The 25,800-nt window shown below is 38.4% G+C and overlaps 2 protein-coding genes across 7 annotated transcripts in view; one reads left to right on the forward strand and one right to left on the reverse strand.

Moving 5' to 3' along the window:
- The window catches only part of STS (steroid sulfatase), a 175,887-nt gene extending 153,921 nt beyond the window's left edge, over window positions 1–21,966 (reverse strand). Inside the window, exons 1-2 of one of the 6 annotated variants that reach the window (XM_027842415.1) lie at window positions 10,126–10,186; window positions 7,364–7,488 (exon numbers count right to left, since the gene is read on the reverse strand). Coding sequence is in view for 1 of the 6 variants with exons in the window: in XM_027842421.1 (XP_027698222.1) it covers window positions 21,851–21,951 (101 nt within the window). In the remaining 5 variants the exon portion in view is untranslated. Of the gene's footprint in view, window positions 1–7,359; window positions 7,489–10,125; window positions 10,187–21,850 lie in introns of those variants that run through there. The other 5 variants (XM_027842416.1, XM_027842417.1, XM_027842421.1 and 2 more) reach the window with 5 other exon arrangements.
- A 636-nt stretch (window positions 21,967–22,602) lies between these two features.
- The window catches only part of PUDP (pseudouridine 5'-phosphatase), a 186,531-nt gene continuing 183,333 nt past the window's right edge, over window positions 22,603–25,800 (forward strand). The window contains exon 1 of the mRNA XM_027842422.1: window positions 22,603–22,852. Within this exon, the coding sequence (XP_027698223.1) occupies window positions 22,765–22,852 (88 nt within the window). The 5' untranslated portion in view covers window positions 22,603–22,764. The remainder of the gene's footprint in view (window positions 22,853–25,800) is intronic.

Here is a 25,800-nt window from a genome sequence, read left to right on the forward strand (position 1 = left end):
CAACATTCACTTCCACAGTGAATTTTGAGTTCCAAATTTTCTCCCCATCTCATCCCTACCCCCATCCCAAGATGGCATGCATTCTGTATACCCCTTCCCCCTCTTCTCTTATCTCCTTCCTATAGGGCAGGATAGATTTCTATGCCCCATTTCCTGTATTTCTTATTTCTCAGTTGTATGTGAAAACAATTTTTTTTAACATATGTTTTTAAAACTTTGGGTTCCAAATTTTTTCCCTTCCTCCCTCCCCACCCACCCTCATTAAAAAAGCAAGCAACTGGATAAAGGTTATACAAGCGTAGTCATGCAAAACACTTCCATAGTAGTCATGTTGTGAAAAACTAACTATATTTCCCTTCATCCTATCCCGGCCCCCATTTATTCTATTCTCTCTTTTGACCTTGTCCCTCCTCAGAAGTGTTTGTATATAACCACCTTTAACTTACAATATGGCAATCTCTTCCCAATCAATCTGCTTTAATACTAAATACTTTTTAAACTAAATACTAAATACTGTTTAATACTAAATACTGTTTTATTCTTAAACACCTTCTCTACATAATCTTCTTTTTACTGTTTGACCACACCCAACTTTGCAGAAGCTTCCAGGAAGATGACAAAGGTTGACTACATTCTGACAGAGATATAAAATCTACCCTAGGGAAGGGCATACCTTATATTTTGCAAAATCCACCCACTGACTTGGGTATTTATTGCTAGAATTAGAGCCATCTTTTTGATGTAACTATGTGACAAAGTCTTTCTTAGGATTTTCATTCTGAAATGCTACAAAAAGCTGAAATGTCTGAGTCTTTTCAAGGCCCTGGAGCCAATCCATACCCAATGTAAAGGCGTACTGATCCATAAGTCAGAAAGTTTAGCACTGTGTCACCTATTTAAAATGTCTTCCTCTGACCTCATACATTGGTTGAGGCAAATGGATTTTCTCCTGTCTGTGGTGACAAAGCCTTACTCCCTTCCATCCTAGTCCAAGTTGAAGGTCTCTGTCACACACTTAGTTAGGATACTGCCTTGGTATCCCAGAGTAAAACTAATATGTTTCTGGAAGGCAATATTAAACATACATTTATGTCATTTCTAATATGAAATAGAATTCAGTTAAATAAAAGTTATTTTGAGGAGAACATAAAGTGAAAGAAAAGAATATAATCCTCTAAATTTTTTCAATAATGGAACTGGTCTTGTTAAAGTCAAAACAGCAAACAATAATTTCTGAAGTGAGTTTGTTGTACCAGAAAAATTCTTTCTTCCCCAACTTTCTCTACTGCTCCCTATGACATTTGAAACTGTAATCAATATTCAAACATGATGTTTCATGTTGAAACAGAGTGGCATACTTCTAACAATGATCTATAGGCTTAAAATGAAAGCACAACAGAACTAAGTTGCAGGCTTACCTTTTTTGCCCATTTACTAAAACATAATTCTTGATAAAAGGACAATTGCATAAAACTTGGATTTTAGCAATAGGGCAATCCTCTTTGAAAAGTAAGCCACAATTCATATAAATGGAAACAATCTAAACTAACATTTTCCCTTTTTCTCTCCCATAAATTTCAAGAGTAGTAATTTTTAGAAAACTCACTTGAAAACAACTATGACACTTCTCTTTTTCCTCTCTTTTCTGTCATTAATGATGAATGAACACATTTTAGGGGGGAGATCTATGACAGGATTAAACTGCAATAAATATACCACTTGTACTGCCTCAAAGAGAAAGCCCTTAACTGCCTATAAATGTAGAGTTAAAGAAGTAGGATGCAACACCTAAAGAAAAATAGAAAACACTTCCCGAAGTAATTTTTAAAGATTATGAAGTGACTATATTTTGGGGTTTTGGGGATTTAGGGTTTTTTGGACTAGGCCTGCTGGTTTCATAGGAATAGTTAGAAGATATGATATAAAGAGAAAATGAGACTCACAGGTTAAAAAAAGATCTTTCTTTTAAAGGACTAGAATTGAAGAAAGTTGATAGACATCTAGGGATATGTCTCCCATAATTGGGAGTTTCTAGAGACTAGAGATGTGGCCAGAAAGCTATCCAGATTACTGAAGAAGGATAATGGGTTGAGGAAAGGAAAAAGAACTATATTTGCATTATAAATATGCTAGTTAGAGAACCTAATTATCTGACATACACATTAATCAGGAAGTTGGACTCAGGGAATACAATATTACAAGTAATAGGAAGACTATTATTGTATGACTTTGTTGTAGGACACATCATGTCTGATAAAGAGCAATTACACATAGAAAGTTAAGTTAGTGTTAGTCCCGGTTCCATTAGGAGTCCAACTCTAATTATAATACATTACATGAAAATAATGCTTACCTTATTTTTAAATGTCATATGTATTCTGAGTTATAATCTAGGGTATCAAAGTATCAAAGACATCATCAGGCTATGAATGTTTTATTTTAGGGACTTAAACCTTGAAAGACTCTATGATTACAATTGTCAGGAATGCTGTAGAAGGAATTCATAGAGTTTGTACAAGATGATTTATATGTTCACCTTCAATTCTATCATTTTGATTATAAATAGAGAAGAATAGCATGTGTATAAGTTGAAAGGCAAGAATAGATTAGTCATGTACAAAAACACAGCAGCTCTCTTTGTGGTTGCAAAGAATTGGAAACTGAGGGGATGCCCACCAATTAGGGAATGGCTGAACAAGTTGTGGCATATGATTTGATAAAATGCTATTGGACTATAAGAAATGATAAGCAGGATGGTTTCAGAAAAACCTGGAAAGACTTGCATGAACTGATACAAAGTGAAGTGAGCATAACCAAGAGAACATTGTATACAATAATTGCAATATTGTAAAGATGATCAACTGTGAAAGACTTAGCTACTCTGATCAAGACAATGATGCAAGACAACTCTCAAAGGACCCATGATGAAAAATGCTATTCACTTCCAGAAAGAAAACTGATGAACTCTTGAGCACTGACTGAAGCATACATTTTTCACTTTCTTGATTTTTCTTGCTTTTTTGGGGGGGGGCAACATGGCTAGTATAGAAATATGTTTTGCATGACTTTACATGTACAATTGATATCATATTGCTTGCCTTCTCATTGGGTAATGGAGGGGTGGGAGGGATGGCTAGAATTGGGAACTCTAAGTTTAAAAAAAAATATTAAAAATAAAATTTTAAAAGTGAATTGAAAGTTGTAAAACTGTAGGGGAAAAAAGAACATCATAGTTATCTGTGTGGAGGATGTATTAGATAAGGGAGGTACCTGTAGAAGGGAAGTCAATTAGGAGGCTTTGGCAGTATTAGAGGTAGGAAGTGATGACGGCCTGAACCAGAATAGTCACCATGTGAGTGGAGAGAAGGGGTTGTGGAGCTAGAATTCATAACACTTGGCAACTACTTGGATAAAGGAAGGGTGGGGAGGCAAGTGATGAGTTGAAGATAACTTCAAGGTTGCAAACCTACGTGACTGCCCATGAATAGCAATGTTAGGGTTGGTTTCAGGAAAAGATGAGTTGTTTTGGACATGTTAAGTTTAAGATTCCGGTGGGACATCCAGTTGGAAATGTCCAATAGACAGATGGTGATGTGGGACTAGAGGTCAGGAATGAGAATAGGGCTGGATACTTTGATCTGAAAGTCATATACATAGATGTGATCATTGAACCCATGAAAACTAATGTGATGTGAGAGAGAGTATTTAGAAGGGAAGAAAGCCCATTGAACATGGGCAAAATTCCTGATGCTATTAATTTACAAAAGTGAAAAACAAGTATAGAAAAACTTAGGAATCATGACAAGGATTATGAGATGAATATGAAACTGAGGGGATGTCAGTGTTATAAAATATTTAATAGGAGCTTCTGTTGAAAATATAAGGTGGTTTTTTTGGGGGGGAGGGCAAGAGGAAGCATGGAAGGGAGCAATTGCATTTTATTTTTCCATTGATGCTAATCCTAAAAGAGCTTCTGAGAAAGACACTTTGTCTCCTAAAGTGAGTCCCGGCATAATGGAATGAGCTGTTTCTAAAAGCACCTTTTGAAACTGCCTTTCCACGTAGGTTCCAAGGATACAGAAACAACAGCTCTTACTGATCTTAATATGTTGAATGAGGTTTTGCCAGGTGAACCTTTGGGAGTTAAACAATTTGTTTTTGAAAATAAGCTATGCCTGTGGAAATCTGAAATTGAGCCTCTCTGGCTCACTCAACAAAGTTAGAGAGAAAAGTAGAGGCTCTTAGGAGATGATTTTAAAACTTCAGTGGATAAATGTCAACAACAAAAATTGAGGTTGGTTGTTCTGAATAGCCTTCTAGAGTGCTGTTCTGGGACAAAAGACAAAAAACAACAACAACAACAATTGAATATTGCATATACATTTCAGGGTACCAATAAAAAGAATGAAAGCCAATGTCCTTTGGAAAATATAATTTTTTTGAGGGGGAACAAAACCCCAGCACTAAATAAAAACAAATACCCAATCAGTGAAATCATAGGTCTGGACCTAAGTAAACTAAAAACATTCATTATTATAACTAATGTGGTAGCTACCACTGTTGTTTGTAGTTTGTCCTTTCTTTTTGAAGAGTACCTATCATATCACTGGCTGATGTCTTGGCTTGCATATGAATTGGATTTAAATGAGGCAGAGTTACACAAAGCCCTCAGCCTCACTCTCATTTCCTAAGTCAATGAAGTCAAGAAGACTGATAATGATATGTGATGCAGTGGATGACCTTGGCATCTTCAATGTCTAACCAAGCTTTAAGTGCTCCACAGAGCTGCTTTAGCCACCTTCCTAGTTGTTGGACCAAATTGTTCTCATCTGCCCATTCTGCTGGGGAGGAGGGAGTCTTCAAATGCTTGAGGTAGACATCCCCCTAACTCACTGATAGGTTTGAGGCCCGTTGCTTACCCTGGCTACTGTGCATGGGAGAGCTTCTTGGAGCTCTGGTGAGAGTTCCATGAGAGTTGGGTGAGAGTTGGGTGAATCAGGTGGACACCAAAGGTGGATGAACATCCCTGTAAAGAGCTCAGCAAGCCCTCACAGTAGAGGTGCTAGTACTCCTGAAGACTAGAATTCTAACACAAATATAGCTAATCTAGGCTTTTGGAGGAAAGGTAAAACCAAGAGGGCAGGTAGGGGCTCATTTCACACTAGTAGCTAGCTTGAATTGGTGGGTGAAACCACGTCAGCTAATGGGAAAGAATATAAAAGTACAATGTGACCCTAGGACAGAGTCATATCTGATTCAATGAAACTGCACATTCTTGACAACTGCTGAGACCCAAGGGTGGTGAATATACCTTTGCTAGGAGAATAAAGAATATGTACGAACCATCATGTATACTTGTTGAAGGAAGTAGTACTTTGGCTCCAAGCCCTCACTGTAGCACATCACCAATCCTGACCCAGGATAGTTTCTGGGTCAATTTGGATTGAACCAAATAAATACTGAACTATTTGGGTTTAGCAAGTTGTAGAATCAACTCTATGGTTTACTCTAATCCCAAGGCTCACATACAAGAAAACAGTTTGTCTGTTTTTTCCAAAAAATTATATCTAAGTTGCTATGAGTTTTTTTAACTGCCCAAGTCAACAGCATCCCCTTTGGTTGGAATATCATATGCCCAGTCCACTTCTTTGAGTTATTGGTCAGATACCAGTCATGTGCAGTAAGGGAAGAAAATGTAAGCCTCAATGCCCAGCAACAGAGAGAACTGAGTGCCACTTCATATGGTCACTCTGCTCCTGCATTTCCTGTGGTACCCAAGTGGAATCCAGAGGCACTCTCACAGTTGTATAGTGGTGATCTCTATACACCTTCTACAATATTCAAAGAAGTACAGAGAAATGTTGACCTTGTTGGTGGTAAAAGATGCTGTGACTATGAGGAAGTACAAGAACATATATTCACAATTGGAGAGGGGGAAAGTTAATTTTATAATCTTTATTTACTGTTTTACTCACAATGGGTTAAAAAGTTAAAATGTTCTGTTGCAATTACAAGCAAGGACAGAACTGGAAACAAGAATGGCAATCATATGAGCCAAGAATTCAAGAAATTTTGTTTCAATCTTTGTTTTGTTGCCAACTACCTTAGGCAATTCACTCAATCTTAGAAGGCTTCCGGTTTTGCCTCATATACAAAAGAATCAGAATTATAAATGGAGGCAAAGGAAGCAGTTTAGTTCTCAGATGTGTAGGGATTCTTCTACAGGCAGAACCAGAGGATGAAGACACCTACAAAAGACCCAAGTTGCATTACAATGGCTGGGAGAAAGGAGGGTGAGGGAAGCGGAAAGTGTCTTTTACCTTCCCAACAACCCATAACAAGTCTTACTCTTTCAATTAATTTGTCTAGAGATCTTTAAAGAGACCCCACCTGCGAAAGAGAAGGAAAGGTTTCACAAGTCTTCATGTTCTTTCCCCAGTTTTTCTTACACAAAGTTTCAATATATGTTTTTTAAACTACCTCCTATTTGCCTGAGAAGGAAATAATCTTACATATTTATGTATATACATAGCCTTTGAATATGACAACTCTTCTACAATTCTGCAACCTAATTCTGTTTGTCTTTCTTAGACCAAGCTCTGAGATTGACATTAAATAAACCTTTTAGTGTTAAAAAATGAAAAGTGAAGAAAAGTTGGAATTTTAAATGGACGAATTTAGTAATCACTGTAGCTTTGACACTGATGTATCAGAAGCACATATGTAACATAAAGATAATCAAAGGGATATTGCATTGATGCTGTCCTGCTCTCCTTAGGATCTGACTACTCTGATTTTTCAAAAGTGTCCAAAGTAAAGGTTGCTTATGTACTGATCCCACTCAGTCCTTCCACCCCTAAATCTGAGCATTTCCTTCATTTCTTTCTGAAAAATCATTGTTCTACTTGCTTTCCAATAAATATACTGATGGGAAGAAATAGATATGATGCACAGGATAGAACATGTGAATAGATTGTAATCTATAATTTTGGAAGGAATATTCACAATGATGAGAGCACAGAGAGAAACAGTTGGGGTAGTGGGACAACTGGAAAGACCCAGGGACTCGGGTTTGGCCAGGGATGTAGGGCAAACACCTCCAGGCCATCTCCACTGAAAAGACAAATAGCAAGCCCTAGGGGCAGCTGGGTCAGAAGGCAGCCACAGTCACAGGAATTCTCAACTCCTACTGTTTGGGAGTCTGACATCTGAGGAGAGGAAGACTGAAGGACCCTCTGCAGTCAGGATGCCAGGCACAGATGTGCTGACTAGATACAGTCCTGGGCTGTGCCTGATGGTGAGAAGGAGCTAGCATACATAGGCTGAATGTGCAGTACGGATGCCGCTGGCTGTACGTACTTACAAGAAAGATGGAATTCCTGGATTTCGGTTTCAGGTCAGAGGGGAGTACTGAAGGTTATAGCACTGGAGGGTCCACAGGGAGCAAGACTGGTTCCAGCATAGTGTGGCTAGGAATCCTAGCTGTGGCTTGGAGAAGGAAAGGAATGTCAAGGTTGGGTCTCAAACAAAAAACAGGAAGCTCACGGGGAAACCTTCTGTTTTGCTACAGACTTGAACTGGTTTGGTTAAGCTTCCATCCTTCAAATTAAACATGTCTTCCAAGAAGTTTTCCCCAAATATTCCACAGTCTAATCCATCAGCACAAGCCTTATCTTACTTTCCCCTCCTAAAATAGTTTTCTAGTTACTGCTTTCATTCTTTCCTTTGGTAGTTATATCAAGTGCATAAAGAATACGAAATTTTCCATTAACTGAAGATATTTTTCATTGGAAGAACTCCCTAGAAATAAAAGTAGGAGGGCTGATCTGATCTGATTATTTTCTCCACCTTTCTCCCCACCCCCTTAAACTGTTTCATTCAAATTGGTAAGGAATACTAAAAAGCATCTTATAATGTAAATATAACCAGTCTTTACTTTTGTTTTCTTGCATACCTTTCTGCATTGATAGCATCAATTGAACACTTGAATGTAATGCAGTTTTTCAGTGTTGAGCATTCAGGTTATAGTAAATACTATACTAGTATGTCATATTTTATCAAGCATTAGTGTTTAGTAGGGTAAGAAAAACCTATTGTAAAAGGCTTTTACAAGGGAATGAATAATATTTCTTTCAACCTAATTGGAATCTTGGAAGAGGTCAGAAGTGCAATTTCATAGCCATATCTGAAATGATATGAGCCTATGTGTACACAGTACTGCAAAAAGCAAAGGAAGCAGGAAAAAGAGAATATCTTAATTCATAACTGTGGGTTAAACGACTCAAATGGCATAGCTATAATTCAGTGGGATTATCTAAAAGGATGTGAGGGCAACTATTGTTTCTTGGAAAAAGCAGAGAGATTCTGTTCTTTCTGGAAATGGTAAGTAAAGTAAATTCTAGAAAGTGGGGGTGATGGTTATGTCAAATTGCTCTGGAAAGCTACAGGTGTTCTGTTTCATATTTTTAACAAAGAATAAAAACATTTCTCCTGACAGCAGAAACTTCCCCCCCCCACCAAAAAAATAGACCCTCCCAACTTTTAGCACTTTTGTAGATTATAGTTTAAGCCAAGGAAAACACAAAGAATCTTAAACAACAGAGCTATCAGGTTCTCAAAAGAAACTGAAGATTATATACATATATAATGTGTGTGGTATGTATATATATAATATATATATTATATGTTATATATGTATATACATACACACATTTATATTACACACACATATCTTCTAAAAAATCCTGAAAGTTTTTTTTAATTTCACTTATTTTTAAACCCATTTACTAATTGTAACAAATAAAATGCCCTTCTCAAGAAAAGAAGACAAATAATCAGTAAAACAATCATTAAGCTCCTACTATGTGCTAGGCACTGTGCTAAGTGCTGGCTTTGTGCTGGCACCAAAAAAAAAATGTGTCTATACTCTTCAATTGGATGATTTTTTGTTGTTTTGTTTTCATCTTCTTGGATCTAAATTTAAGATAGTACTTCTCATTTAAGGAATAGGACTTGACATTTAAAATTAAAGGAATATAACAAATTCTAATAAAAAATAGAACTAATAATGAGAGTTGCAGTGGAAACTTTTTCTCTGTTGAATTGTTTGCTACTTATTAGAAGAAATAATTGTAAACTTGGGAGAAAATATCGCTGATACTTCATTTCACCAAATGGAAAGGAATAATATACTGTTTGGTTTACTTTAAATTAAATGTATTTTATTTTCAATCTACATAGTTAAAACATGTTCCTCTTTTCTCTTATTTTCCTTCTAAGTTTCTTCTTTCTAATTCTTTCATTATCCTTTTTTTCAATTTGTTTTATTCCAGCAATTTCTTTCACTTTAACCCCAAACTAAAGAATCTTAGTTATTTCCCCATTCCCATCTCACCCAAAGCCAAATAATATCTTTTTATTGCAATTCAACACAAGATTTTATCAGTATTATGTATAGCTTGTTTCATTGACATTTTGCGTGAAATACTGGAATTAAAACATAAAAGCCCTTAGTTGTTCCATCACCCAGAAAGCTCCTTTAAGGAAAGCATGATGTGAATTTGGACTCCAATTCCTAGTATGACCAACTGCCTCTTATAGAGAAGCTTTAACTATTGAAGTCACTGTAATGCTATGGTAGGTGATGTTTAACAGTGACCCCAAAAGAGGTGAACAAGAGAAACCAGGCACTAAATTGTGATAAAGATTAAAAATGAAAGAAAAGCATCAATAAAACATTTAAAATATGCAAAAGAAAATTAGAAATTCAGAATCAAACACAAACTGCACAAATTTGTTTCTAATGAGTAAAATAAAGTATAGATTTACCAAAAAAAAAAATCCAAACCATATAAGGATAGCTCACTATTTCATCTGCAATTTTTTTGTTCTTTGCATCCTGAAATGTGCAGGTTTGTTGATTGGTAAGTTCTTAACAACAACAATAACAACAACAACAATAACAACAAATAACATTTAAATGAAAAAACAAAACAAAATAGAAAAGCAGAAACCTTGACAAATCTTCCACCTCAATAGAATTTAGTGTAAATATTACTAAAAGTCATTTCTATGTCACAGTTTATCTCCATATAATATAGCAGTACAGAAAGAAATCAAACTCACCACTTCTAATAAGGCTTTCAGACAATGTCTCTGGTTATGATCCACAGAAGCCCTATGTACCTTTGTCTAAGGATCTTAAAGAGCTTTACAAATATAATTATATAGGACAACACCCTAGCCAAAATCTTACCTTGTTACGAATGATTATTTGGCAGCCTAGGAAGCTATAATAGCATCATTAGCAATAAAGTAATTACCTTATTATAATTGAAGAATCTATCATAAAAAAGTTATTTAACTGAATATATTTTTCCACTTGGTCTTCCCCCATTCTCCACGTTTGAGATATAAATCAGAGGGAACTTGTATTGCCTAAAACAGTAATAGCATAGCTGGGATTGCATATACTAGTTCTGAATACATAACTGCAAACTGTATTACCTGGTGGCAAACTGAAATGTTATAAATCAGGTTTTCCTTCCTAAAACATTCAATTTGTACAACCAGTTTTAAAAATTTAACTAGCATCTATTCTATATGACAAATCAGTACATATGGTGTTTATGAAGAATATGGCTACTATAGCATAGGAGTCACCTGGAAAACTATAGCTAATAAGATCACTGGCATATTTACATTTTCATTTAACTTTCAACTAAAATAAATATGATTAAGCATTAGTGGACAAAGGAGAGAATAGGAATCTAAAGATCAACTGTGAAGGTTTGTATTTATGTTATCTTTTTTAGAGTTGTACCCACAGACCTTCTGTACCTGTTGATTATCTGTGTGTAATAGCCACCCACAAAAGGCCTGAAGGAATTCATTCTGTTTGTCAACATCATGTGTTTAGAAATGATTAACAAACTTACGAACCATCTCCTTTCAAGGTCACCATTAAGTGTGATGGATGGTTTGCTGGGAGGTGACACACTATGTAAATCCATATGTGAGGAGGAGGGTGATTTTTAAAAGGTAGAATGAAATTAGAGAGAAAAAAGCTTCCTTTTCAGATTTTTGTTTGTATATCAGGGGTGGGGAACTTGCAGCCTTGAGGCCACATGTGGCCCTGTAGGTCCTCAAGTGCCCAAGTGCCGACCTTTGACTGAATCCAAACTTCACAGGACCGATCCCCTTGACAAAAGGATTTGTTCTATAAAACTTGGATTCAGTAAAAAGGCTGAACCCAAGGACCTAGAAGGCCACAGGTTCCCTACCCCTATATACTACAGATAAATGATAAAGAGTCCAGTAATTGAATGATTTCCTGTTCTAGCTGTTATCTAAGAATCATTAAGTATGGTGAGACTCTTCAGGGTCCTATTCTGCCACCACCACCATTCCCCTATCAACCAAACTAATTCTTACAGAGATTGGGATCTGTGTGGGTGAAGGGAGTACCCACCAGAACATCAGAGTAAATCACAGATTCTTGAAGTATTGGGAGAGATAAATGATAAGATCCAATTCTGAGTGATCATTTTCAGGATTCCTTTAGCATTAATTTATTCAGCAATATTCAACAAGCATCTATTAAGCATCTTATATTTTTCAGGCACTGGAGATACAAAGACAAAAACAAGACAATGCTTCCTCCCAAGGAATTTACAACCTTTTTTTTGTGGGGGAAGGGAAAGAGAGACAGTATATACAAATAAAAATAAATATAAACTCTATGCTAATTTTGGGAGGAGGCACTAATAATTGGGCAGGGCTTTCTATAGGAGGGTGACACTTCAGCTAAGCTTTGAAGGAAGCTATAATATGACATTGCTTAACTTTTTAAAAATGTACATCTACGGCACCAGGCATTCAGTAAATCATAATCCATTTGGAGAATCCTAATGCAACTACAAAAGACTTTTCAAATACAGAATCTTCATTTCTTATTTCAACTCAAGTATTGTATTTGAGTTGCTAACCCAACTACTTTGGAACCCTTCAAGACTGAAGGACTGCTGTAAATCAAGACAAGAATTATCCAAAAACATGTTATTTTCACATAAGCAGTTTATATAGTTGTCTGTACCAAAAACATGCCTTCAGTGAATGCCTTCAGACACATGAGCAAGGAGGTAGATCTACCTTAGACATGAAGTAAGAGTATGTAAAAAATAACGAGGAGCCTATTACACTGAGAGGTAAAAAGGTGAAGAGGGAGAGAAAACGTAAAGTTAGTGGCTGAAATGAGGCATGGAGATTTAATTTATCATTTTCAATTGTTATGTTTTTCCTACACTATATCAGCAGCAATATTTATTGTCTTTTTACTCAACATATTAAAAATAGAACTCATGTCCTTACTCTTCCCTTCGTAACTTCTCTTTATTGAGGGTACTGCCATCATTCTAGTCACTCAGGTTTGCAGCCTCTGGTGTCAATCTTTACTCCTTGCTAAGTCTTGTCAATTTCAATTGACAAGCAATTTATCCTCTTCTTTTTCTTCACAGAGCTACCATTCTAAGTTCAGTTCATGACCTCTCACTTCTTTTCTGGTCTACTGCAACAGCCTCTTAATTGGTCTTCCTACCTCAATTCTTTCCCCTTCCCAATTTATATTCTACATCACTGCCAGTGATCCCATTAAAGCATAGGTCTGACCATGTCATTACCCTGCTCAGAAAACTACAGTAAAACCCTATTTCTCAGGGATAAAATACAAATTCCTCAGTTTGGCATTTATAGATTTTCAACACATAGCTCTGGCCTACCTTTCCAGGATTATGGCATATTACTGTCCTTGACATTCTCGACAATGCAGCCAAACTGATGCACTTGCTGTTCCTTAAAAACACATTTCATCTCCAGTGTCTATTCCTTTGTACAGATTGTCACCCATCCTTAGAATGTACTATACCCCCTTCTTCTGCTCTTAGAATTCCTAGCCTCTTTCAAAACTCAGTTCATATTTCAACTCCTATAGAGGGCCTTTCCTGATTCCTTCCCACGTCCTAATAATGCTTTCCTCTCACCTCTGAAATTACTTTGTATTTATTTGTATATATTTTGTATTGTTATCTGTACATTTGCTGTTCATTAACAGTAAAATGTGTACTCTTTCAGAGTAGGACCTATTTTTTTTTTAATTCCACAGCCTGGGTACATGTTAGGTGCTTAATAAATGACTATTAAAGGGGCATCTGGGTGGTGCAGTGGATAGAACCCTGGCTTTGGAGTTAGGAGGACCTGAGTTTAAATCTGGCCTCAGACACTTGACACTTACTAATTGTGTGACTCCTGCCAAGTCACTTAACCCTGACTGCCTAAGCAAAAAATAAATAAATGACTATTATTCTCTCTTATTCCCCCTCACTGAATGTGTATATTCAATGTCTATAAACACACAGACACATACACATACAATCCAATACTTGGGTTTTTTTTTTTTTTTACAATTTTGGGGGTAATAATTTACTGCTAAGCTTTATTTACCATATCATAACAGTATTTAATGATTCGAATAGTTAAGGCTCAAGCTATTAGAGACAGTTGGTTATGCTAGGAATTGGAATTCAAATCTTTTTTAAAAGAATTTTTGGAAGATAGAGCAATTAAGTGCTTTGTATTTAATTTTGTATGTACGTACACATTGCATATGTGTGTAGTTGAGTTGCTAACCCAACTACCTGAACCCTTCAATTGTAACATAAAATGTAATGCGATTATATGTGCATACGTGTGTATTTATACACATATATGTATATACGTGTCTGTTATAACTTTAATGTACAGGGGCTAGATAAAGAGATGGGGACTAGACCTATCATTTCATTTGTATTGGGAACTCCTGAAAGAGAAAACTCTTTCTACTAATGGAAATAGGCACCATCTCTGCAACTTAAAAATTTAGAAAACTGCATAGAAGAGCACTGAGAGATGCGATGACCAGGGTTACAAAGCTAGAACACATCAAAGGTAGATCTTGAATGAGAGGAAGCATTGTGTAGTGGAGAGGAATAAAGAAGAACTGGCTTTAAAACATGCCACAGAAAATTACTACCTGTGTGTCCCTAAGCAAGTCACTTAATCCCTCTATGTATCTGTTTCTTCACCTTTGGTGGCTTATATAAGTTCCCTTCCAACTCTAACTCCACAATCATATGTATTCCTGGTTCTGAGACTAGCTCTCTCTTTACTAAACCAAATCTCATACTGGTAGGGAGCATGATGAAGTGAAAAGTTCACTCAATTTGGAGTCAAAAAGCTTGGGTGCAGATCTCAGTTCTACCACTTTCTACCTAAGTTAACTTCAATTGTAAAAAAAATAACAAATTCACTTATTTATTAATAAAGGGTTTAGACTAGATGACCTCTAAAGCATCTTCTAGGTTGATACCTCCGATATTAAAAAAAAAAAGAAACTGATTTTTTAAAAAATAACATGGTAGTATACTATAAAGGGAACTGACCATGGATGTGTTAACAGTACCTTTGCCTATATCAGACTAGTCTTTAAGCAGACTTATTCAAGTGAGGTAAAATGTATGCTTTATAATTGTAATTCATTGTAAATAGATACAATGAAAAAAATACATTTTCAATATCAACAAAGCTAAAACCATATTTTGTGCATTTATATGGATTATTGATTGTACTTAACTTACAGTTCAGCTCATTTGCTTTAGGTGTTTAAAAGCACCTTAGAATTAGGAAATTGCAGAACTTTGAACTATCCCAAATTGCTTGCCCACTCTCTCTCTCTCTCTCTCACACACACACACCCCTCATATTTTAAGTACCAATATTATTCTGGTGTTATATGACTATGTCTTGAGGAATCATAGCTGAGGGTGATCCAAAGGGTAAAACAGAAAAAACACAGGGGGCATGAATAAACTATTATATGTTACAGTGACTTTGGGGTAACAAACTCATAAAATGTATTATTTAGGAAATGTGCAATTAAAAAAAAGGGGGCCCTTCAGGTATAGTAAGGAGGGAATAACAGATGGTAGCACACAAGGGAAAGTGACAAAGACCTAGAAGAAGGCCTCCATTGGGTGGAGTAGTTCTCTATGAAATGTTCAAGTGAGAACAAGGACAAAAACTTTTTGCACAGGATGGATTGAAATTTACATTTTCACAATTAAGTACTTTAGAGTAAATTTAATGTAAAAATGTAATGTACAAGGAAAATGCAAGTTCCTCGAGGGCAGACGTTTATTTTTTATTTTTTTTGTCCTCCTTGTATCCCTAACATTTAGCACAATGCCTACCTGGCACATGGTAGGCAAATAATGCTTACTAAATGCTTGCTGCAAACTTTTCTTTCAGGGAATGTTATCATCTAGATAACTGAATACTAAGAAATATTCTCACAACTAAGCATTTTTTCAGGGCTGAATTAACTCTTTCAGTTCACAAGTTTACAGTTTTCTAAACTACTGCTTTAACATGCTATTCTCTTCACTAAGATTTCAGAACTAGAGAGAATATTAGACACTATCCAAATCATAGCTTTCATTTCACAGATTAGGAAATTGAGGCCTAGAGAGGCCAAGTGATTGCCCAAAATCAGAGGGAGTAATTGTGTAAGCTGGAACTAAATCCCCAGATCTCCTGACTGCTGCTCCCATGATCTTTCCAGCATATGATATGGAATCTTAAGCCTTGAAATATTAAATGATTTGAAAAAATGATATATCCTGATAATCTTTTATCTGTTCAAATCTTCATTATTCTTGACTTCTTTCCTTATAAACTAATTGGACTCTCCCAAAGGAGTAAATTTAATCTCTTAGAGAAATTGGATAGTCATTGACTAAGGGCTACTTTTGCACTGGAATCAGGAGGGATTAAGGAGAAGGGTGGAAGAAAATAGCAGCTCACATTTATAGAGGGCTTTAAGCTTTGCAGAGCATTTTCTTCAAGATAACACTGTGAGGTAGGGAGGGTAAGATTTTATTTTAAAGATCAAGAAAGGCAAGTTCAACATGGTTAAATGACTTGCCCACATGACAAGTCAGAGCTGGGGCTCAAACACAGGAGTTCTGATAGCGCTTCTTCCAAGCTGCCAAGGCCATGTCTAAGATCCTAACATTTTCAGCCAGGTCAAGAAAATTAGGTCACAATTAACAGTATCTGTGGCTGTAGACAACTCAAGGAGGCCCAGAATAGATCATAGTATCATAGATTCAGAGCTATAAAGTGCCTTGGAAGTCATTTGAATCATTTAGACCAGGCAGAGTTTAAATCTGTCATTTTATAGATTAGCAATTGAGGTCCAAAGAGTTTAACTGACACTCAAGATAAATCTCAGGAGTATGATTTGAATCCAAGTTTCCAAATCAGCATGCCTTCCATGGTACCATTATAAACTTAAAATTTAGATAATAATAAAATATATCATTAAATATATGCAGGCTTTGTTTTTACTTAAGACTTTTTAAAAGTCAATTTTGAGTCATAAAAATTCTTTTTCAAAATCACTTTCATAGTTATCTTTAGCCTATCCAAAAACCCTTCACTTTGCACAGACTGGTCCCATAACTATTTGAGTACTTACCGGAACACCAAAAAGCTCTAGTAATGGATCGCACACCCTTCTAAAGTCTTTCTGATGAAAGGCAGTCAATTAAAAATGAAGTTGATGTATATAGTCAGAGGTAGGAACAATCCACCAAGGTTATTGTGCACTGGAGGAGAGCTGAACAGCAGAAAGAGTGAGTATGGTGTATGGATGCACATTTGTTGCAAGCTGATGCAGAAAACATTTTGAGTTGCAATATGCCACGATCAATCAGCTTCTGTGGGATCTATTTTAAAGGGGTTTTATGTTTCTGAGAGTGCTAAGGAGAGAGGCAATGGGAAGGTAGAAGGAGAAGAAACACAGGAAGAAACAGATGAAGACAGAAAAAAAGTGGAAAGTAAAAGAGCAGAGAGAGGGAAGGGGAAATAAAGAGGCAAAGAAGGAGAAAGAAAAGGGAAAGAAATGACAGGAAAGGGTGATGGAATAAGAAAGCAGAAGGAAAAGAAACCCTTTTCACCATCCGAGCCAGGAATTAGACACTATATGGTATATCCCTCTAACTTCCACCACAAACTCTCAGTTGCAGAGATTTAGAAACCAAAAAAAGCCTAGTTTTCATGGGGCCATGCAGCTTTCACTGCTCTAACCTCCCCTTACTAAATCTGCCTATAAGAATTTTTGTCCAGCAAGGAAGAGGTTATTAATTGGGAACTTAAATGGGGCTGCTCTAGGGAGACCTGTGTTCAGGTACTCAATGGTCAAAGAATTCATGTCATCTTGCGGTGTCCTCAGCCTGGAAGGTTCTAACACTCTCCTGGGGTTTTTACTGTTGGTAAAGTCTTCCAAGGGGACTCATTGCAGGATTCTAACATTGCGAAGTACATAGGACCATAGCTACAGAACTGGAAGGGACCTCAGAGGTCATCCGGTCCAATCCCCTTTCTTTAAAGATGAGGAAACTGAGGCACGTGGCAGCTAAGTAAGCGACCATGGCCACACAGGTGCTGAGTGTTACAGGCAGGATTCGAACACATGTTCTCTTGAATCTAGTCTCTTTCTATCATATCGCATAACCTTCCAGTTGACAAAAAAATACCTGAGGAAATAAAGGACTGAATATTTCTGAGGTGTATCAGGTGTGCCAATTACTTTGGTGTGGGGACACCAGTCTGAACCCCGATTGTGGGTGTCTGGAATAACTGGTGAGTCAATCAATTATCTAAAACATAATGGATATAAACAGATGACAAAGATACAAGGTTGTGTAGGATAAGTACTAGGTGAATAATATAGCTATATGCTGTAGGATTTCAGAGGAGAGAGAAATCTGTATGAGTCAGGAGGCCTTCACAAAGGGAATGGGTTTTGACTTGTGTTTTAAAGGATGGACTGGTGAAGGGGATATGGGATAGGATGGGATGGGACTATAAGAAAAAACAGAACAAGGATAGGAAAGCAAGACATTTACAAGACAGCAAGTAAGATTCACATTTATGCAACATTGGAAGGGTTGCAAGTCACTTCACATAAGATTTTCCTAATTTATTCTCATAACCTTGTGATATAGGAAAGTTCAGTATCCAAGGAAAAACAGTATCAAGAGTATTCAAGGAAAAAGAGAAGAAAAGAGGTAATAAACAGTGTCACAGACTTCAGAGAAACCACAAGATCACAGATTTTGAGATGGGAAGGTCCTTAGAGGACATTAAGTCCAATGCTCTAATTTTATAGATTAAATCAAATGCTCCAAGTCACAAAAATATAAAGTAGCAGAACTAGACTCTGAGCTCCATTCCTCTTACTGCATATATGTAGTTTTTTTTGCTCTGTACCACAAGTCAAGGATAAAGACTGAAAGGAAAAGGTCATTGGATTGACAATTAAGGCATCATCAGTTACCATAGAGAGGGGAATAAATAATAATTTAATCTTTCTGCACCTTATTTTCTTCATCTGAAAAATGAGAGCATTGGACTAAATGTCCTCTAAGGACCCTTTCAACTCACCATCTACGATCCTGTGGTCTCTTTGCAGTCTGTAACACTGTTCATTACATCTTCTCTTCACGATTCGCTCTTGTTCCTTGGATTAGGGGTCACTAATCTTTCTTGGTTCTCTTTGTACCTGTCTGACCACTATCTCCTTCCCAGATTCATCTTCACCCTCCTACCAGAGCATGAAGTCAGATTACAGGGAGTTTAACAATTAATGGAAGACAAGAGCGTAGACTAGTTTTTCTAGAAGTTAGCAGTGAAGCGGAGGAATAATAATAATAATACTAATAGGTGCTATTTATATAGCAATTTATTTAGATCATTTTACAGGATCTTTACAAGCTTGTGAATGATGTAATAAACATTTATTAAGCACCTCCTATAAGTCAGATAATGAAGACACAAATACAAAGGATGCCATAATACCTGTTTACAAAGAATTTCCATTCTAATAAGGAGCTCGCTTGAGGGGATAGTAGGACAAAAGGTTTTGTTTGTTTGTTTGTCTTTGTTTCTGTTTGTTTTCATTCTCCTTTGCTTTTGTTCTTGTTTTAAGATTGGAGACCTGAATATACCTGTAGGGAGGAAAAGGACTAGCAGAGAGGGAAAGATTAAGTTTTTTTGGTTGTTTTTTTTGCAGGGGAGGGTTGGGGTAGCTATGTATCATTTGTGAAACAGGCGTATAGTCCTGAAGGAGACTACAGGTAATAGATTCAAGAGGACAATTGCAGGGTTTCCTCTTGGTGGGTATAAGGTCATCTGATGAGTGAGAACATCAAGAAGTCCTGAAGCATACTGGAGGAGACATGAAGGTCATGACATTTAACTTCAATTTTTTTCCCCAATAAACCAGAAAGCTTGGTAATTCAATGAAAGAAAATGCATTAGGACGCAGTTCGGGTTTCTGAGAAAAAGGAGAAGTTTGGGAACATCTGTAGTAAGAAGATAGGTAATCAATTTGTAATGTGCATCTAGTAGTGGTTAGAGAACACGAACTAGCAGGGGACCTAGTAAACTGTTTTGGGACTTCCTCTGGAAGCACTCAGCATCTTGGGGGTAGGAACAGGAAAGGTAGATGGTTGAGCAACTAATGAGGAGGAATGGATAAGACAGGTGGTCAGGGATTACTGATTCTGTAACATCAGAAGGACAAAGGCATCCTTGGTGAGACTGCCAGACTAGAAATACCTCATCTCTCAGATATTCATCTTCTAGCAGTCTAGGATCTGCCTCTGGCTGTACAACAGCTTTCCACAAGCCACTTTAGTTTCTGTTTAATAGTCTTTGGTTCTGTAATTCTGTGGGGCAAGGAATTCAGGGATAAAGGACAGTACCTAGTTGACATGGCTTATTATGGTCAAAACTGCAAAGCAAGAAGAATAAATTTAGAACAGAGGCAATACATGAGGAAAACAGTTCTGGATTGAGAGGCCAGAGGTCCCCACTAAGGGCAATGAGCATGATCCAACAGGAATGAGGAAAGGAATAGAAGAGGCAGGGCAGAGATTGTATCTTGGTGGGAAAATTCAGGATTTAGGATCTTGGAGGTTAAATAGTTTTGGCTGTTAACAGCTAGGTGCAATCACCCTAGTGAGGTGGGATGGTGAATAGATCAAAGATGGCGGTCATGAGATCTGAGGAAAAACTCTCAAATTTCTTCTGACCCTATGATTCTCATTCATCTCAACTGCTGCTGGCATTGAGGCCTTATCATTTCAAACCATCATTCTTGACCCCCATTACATTCTTTAAATATAATGAACTTGCTCCTTCCCCAAGTGCTACTCATCAAAATGAAGATGTAACAACATTGCAAGGGTGATAAATCACAACTAAGGTGTAATCCACAGGTACAAGTGTCTTCTGGCACTATCAAGTATGCCAACTTACTGCTATACAAATCTATGACTTTCCAGTGGTCCTTGAAAAGACACCAAGAACCTGGTAGAAGAAAGAGCTGTAGTAGAACAACCTGTTTTCCTTTCCAAACAATCGGAGCAAACAGTAGCACTCAAGCTACAGTTGGGGTTTAAAATTTTAGTCCTGGTTATTCCCTTTTCTCTTACAAGGACATGACTTTTACCTGGCAAATGAGCAACACAGATGTGATACTGTTGCCATGGGAAACATTCCCTGATCTCTGCACAAATGTTTTATGGTTTCAGGAAGATTTTTAATTCAGATTCTTTTATGATGCTATAGTCATGGAACACCATGATCTCCAAAGAATTGAAAAATGAGGATCATCAATGCATAGACATTTGGTGGGTGTAAACAGGATAAAATGAATTAGAAAAAGTGACAAAGGTGAATCAAAGTGGAAAATGTCATTAAATAAATACATGAGTGAAAAAAGATGGGCTTGTCATGCAGTGAGGGATGACTGACAAACAGGCTGTGTATTCCAATGATATGCTTGAGCAATCAAGAGAAAGTGAGGAAGGCACTTAGCATGTTGACATAGTAGACATGGACAGGATTCGAATAGGATGGGCAGGCATAGGAGCTGTGTCACTGAAAGAAAGGCCCACATAGATGAAATCACTTTGAGAATTTGATGTGCTTAAACCTAAAATATGCATTTTAATAATTTAGTAATATCAATATTTTTCAACAATGTCATTTACAATACACTATTGATAAATAGGAACAGTTAGGTGGCATGCATCATAAATCTTAAATCTTAACATTGCTATTTTTCATTTACTGCTTTTTTCGTGTTTATTGCTCTGTGTTCAGGTCAATTATTTTTCTTTGTTGTTAAAAAGCTTTCCTTCAAGGAATTATCCATGCATACTATTGTCTTGCAATTTTATTTAAATGTTTCTCAGTTATGCATGCTCTCCTCTGAAAAAATGATGTCACAAAAACCCAATCATGACAGACTGCCTCTGGTATTAACTACCCATCTATATGTGGATGTATGTAAAATCCCACTTTAAAAAAAAAAAACCACACACAAAAACACAAAACAGAAACACAGTGCAAGCATATTACTGTATTTTCTGGCTAGGCCAACATTGTGCTTTTCATGATACATTAAAAAAGGTGGAAGGGGAAGAAGCACTGGAATAGAAAACAACAGATGAGATGTGATTAGAGCTTTAAAAGGTAATGCGGTTATAACAGGCTTTTTTTTAAATTGCAGCAAAAGATGGCACCACATACAATATATCTCCCTTCACTACAGAAATCAGAATTGCAGTTCTCTAACACTAAACACTTCATTAGTGTATTTTCTTCCCCTAATCATCTGTTCTCTGATTTTATTTGATTCCATTTATTTAAAAATGCACTATGGAAAAAAAAATGTCAGCCTTACTTGACATTCATGATGAAGCCTGGTACAGAAGACAGGAGTGCGGGAGACTTCAGATCTGTCTTCAATAAATCATATCTAAAATAACCCAGACGTTTCCTCATTGCCACCCAAACCAGCCCGGACTATGCCCATGCCCCACTGGCTGGCCGCAGGGCACACCATGATTCCAGTTTGAGGCTCCACTTCTGGTTTTAGTAACAGCCGGGAGCCAGGCAGGGTGCCAAAAAAACAAAAAACAAAAAAAAAACCCAACTAAAACCAAAAAAGAAAAAAAAAAAAAAAACAAACAAACCCAGAAGCAAGTGGCGCCTGAATGTAGCCTTGGGCGATCTGATCTTCGACTTAGGAAGACCAGCTCGTTCCCAAGGCTACTCGTCCAAGGTGGCAAATGCCATCAGCCAAAAGCAAGTCTTGAGGTCATCTGACTCTGATTGACCTCCCTCCCACCCTCCTTCGGGTAGCGCTCCTCAGCCTCTCATCAGGACCCCTACCATCTTCCTCTTCCGCCCTTCCCCCCTCCCTGCAGCTCCAGCCGAGGCAATGAATGGAGCGCAGCGAAAACGTCTCCGTGGGGACTCGATCTGAGCATGCTCCGCAGCTCCGGGATCCAGGCAGGAAACACAGGCACCGCACACACCCACGTTAGCGCGCGCCCGTCCTCTGCTCGCTCGCCGGCGCCCCTCCCCAATCCCGTCAACCCCACCCTTCCCCCTCCACCCTAGATGCAGGAGTGGGAGGAGGTGGGGGCGGGGAGACGGCCGGGGCTCAGCAAGGCGCGTGCGCGTGGAGGGAACCTCTTGGGCCAAGGACAGTTTCTCGGGCCCAGCCCCCACCCCCGTTGCCCCCATCCTTCATTCTAGCCTCCTCGTCCCCCTCCCGCTCCGGGCCTCGCCACCGACCGACGCCCAGACACTATGGCCTCGCGAGCTCCCGGCCTGGCTCCTGCGCCTCCGCTGCGGCCGGTCACCCACCTGCTCTTTGACATGGACGGCCTCCTTCTGGGTGTGTAACTGCGGGCCGTCTCCCGTCGAGGCTGCGGCGCCCTGGGCTTTCTGTCCCTCTCCTTCCCTCTCTGGTGGCCTGGAGGGGGAGGGGGCTGCGGGAGGAGGGGGTGGGGGCCTCGCGGGGTGGGGGTCAGGTCGGGGGATTCGGCCCCCCGGGAGCCGCCGCCCAGGTCCGCGCCCACGCAGCTGCGGGCGGGCCGGCTTTACTGCGGCTGGTCACGGCCACGGGAGGAGGAGACCCTTTACGTGTCCACCCCTTGTGTGGCCCGCCGGCCCGCGCTTCCCCCGGGTGCGTTACCCGGGGAAACCCCCCACGTGCAAGGAAGCAAACTCGCCTTCCCTCCTGGATGCAGCAGGGGCAGGGAGGAGAGGCCCAGGCCTGGGCGACGTGGTTAGGTGGCAGAATGGATGTCCTCGGCAGCCCCCATCCCCAGGGGAGCCCAAAGGCACCCGTCTGGGGAGCCGCGTGTGTCAGCTCAAGTCAAACACGAGGAATAAGTGAATAATGGTAATAACAATCCCTGGCATTTCTCTATAGAACATACCATGTGCCCAGGCACTGTGCTTAGCGCAGTACAATTGATGGGGCCCCCTGAACCCCTAAACCGCAACACAATGATTATCTCGTTTGATTCATACAACCACATTGGGAAGGTAGGTGCTAGTATTATCCCCATTTTACAGATGAGGAAACTGAGGCAAGTAGAGATTAAGTGACTTGCCCAGAGTCACACAGCTAGAAAATGATTGAGGCTGGAGTCGAAAAACAATAGCCTACATTTATATACTCATCATCATGGCTAAACTTTATGTAATGATAATAATAGCTAACATATCATGCTTATTATGTGCCTGGCACTGTGCTAAGTACTGTACAATTATTTTCTGATTCGATCTACACAACCACACTGGGAAGGTAGTGAGTGCTAGTATTATCACAATTGTACAGATGAGAAAAATGGAGTTTAAGTGACTTGACCCAGGGTCACACAACTAGAAGTGTCTGAAGCCAGATTTGAACTCAGGTCTTCCTGACTCCAGGCCTGCTACTCTATCCACAAAATAGCCTTTGACATGGTTAAAATTATACAGGGCATCCTATTATTCTTTAGTGAGTTTTAAGCTATACGGTGTCCAAAAGTCTTAGTGCATTTAAGCTATTAAATTACAGCTATTAAAGCTGAAAACTGTACTACAACTTTTGTTTCCATGTATCCTGAAAAGAGTCTTTTTAAAGCTCTTGACTCTGTGTGAACTGAAGGCCATGCAGTGGGAGATTTTTGCAGGGAAAAAGATTCATAAGCTCATTCTCTTAAATTAAACAAGTACTTATTAAGCAGGTTACTATGGACCTGCTTACATCATAGAGTTTATGGCAGAAAGAGGATATTGATCATGTATCTACCCTATGCTGCAAGTAACTTGCCCAAAATCAAACAGATAAGAAATAACAGAATCAGGACTAGAACTTAACTCCCCTGTCTCCAGATTTGGAGTATGCTGGTAAATGTTTAACAACCAGCTCTCTGTTATAGAGGATTCAAATCCTGCTGCCTGCTGGCATTATGCAGCTAGACAAGTCACTTCACCATTAGGTCATATTGGTGTTGGGAGCTCCAAGTGAGAAGCCGCTCTATCAATACAGATCAACATTTTCTCAAGTGTTACACAGGGTCACACATCCAGTATGTGTCAGAGGCAAGACTTGAACCCAAGTCTTCCTGATTTTAAGTCTGGACTCTTTATCCATTGTACCACAGTACTTATCTGCTGTGCACATAATAGGTATTCAGTGAACATTTGAATTTGAAAATGTGGTAGTTGGATCACATGCTTTCTAAGGAGGAAGGAAGGGGATTAGCATTTATACAGTACCTAGTATGGTCCAGGTGATTTTTACAAATGTTATTTCCTTTGATCCTTACAACAACCCTGGGAGGTAGGTGTCATCATTATCCCCCTTTCATGGATCAGGAAACTGAAGCAAACAGAGGCTAAGTTACTTGCCCAGAGTCACACAGCCAATAAGTGTCTGAGGCTAGATTTTATTTCAGGTCTTCCTGACTCGAGATCTAGAGCTCTTGCTGCTTTGGGCTTAGCAGCATCTAAGGTTTCTTTCAGCCTTGTTATTTTATGAAATTAAGTTTTAGATGCTCAGTGACTTGCCAGTCACCTAGCTGATCAACTACTAAGTGTTAGAGGCTGCACTGGAACTAGGGTCTCCTGAATTCAGTATTTTCTGCCATCCTATGGGCATACATTGATAAATTAGAAAATCATCTTTCATATACATACGTGTACTATAGGAAATCTTTAGGATCTGTGATAAACAATTGGACTGTTAATTACACATATTCAGTAGTATGTATTATCTTAACTAGAAAAATTATTATTAGCTATACCATATAAAAACAAGCCCAAGGCAAAGCAGAGCTGTAAACTGAAAGCTGGCTACTCGTATTTTCTGTTCTTGCCTCCAGAAAGGACACTGTACGTTTGGAGAGGAGCATAAAGCCATAAAAATATTAGAATTGGAAGGAACTTTTTGGGTCATGGAATCACAGCACCCAACTAATATCTGAACCACATGTTTGCCCCTCTGTTACAAAAGTGGTCTACTAGCCTTTGCTTGAAGACCTATAAAGATGGAAACCTATTTCCTGAGGCAGCCAGTTCCATTTTTGGACAGCTCTGAAGCTTAGGAAGTTTTTCCCTTACTTTGAACTCATGAAATTATATCTCTGAAACTTCTGTCCGTTATTTCGTATTTAATCCATTTTCTGCATGATAGCCCTTCACATACATGAAGATTGCCATCACATTCCCCCCGTAATTGCTCATATAGATGATTCAGTTGCCCCTTGCTAGGTGACTTGCTGGCCCAGGTCATATAGTTAAGAGAGATATAGTCTTAAGGCTTACATCTTCAATAAAGTGAGAATGGTG

The sequence above is a fragment of the Vombatus ursinus genome, unplaced genomic scaffold (genome assembly GCF_900497805.2).
Source record: "Vombatus ursinus unplaced genomic scaffold, bare-nosed wombat genome assembly UNPS02014872.1, whole genome shotgun sequence".
Lineage (NCBI taxonomy): Eukaryota > Metazoa > Chordata > Mammalia > Diprotodontia > Vombatidae > Vombatus > Vombatus ursinus.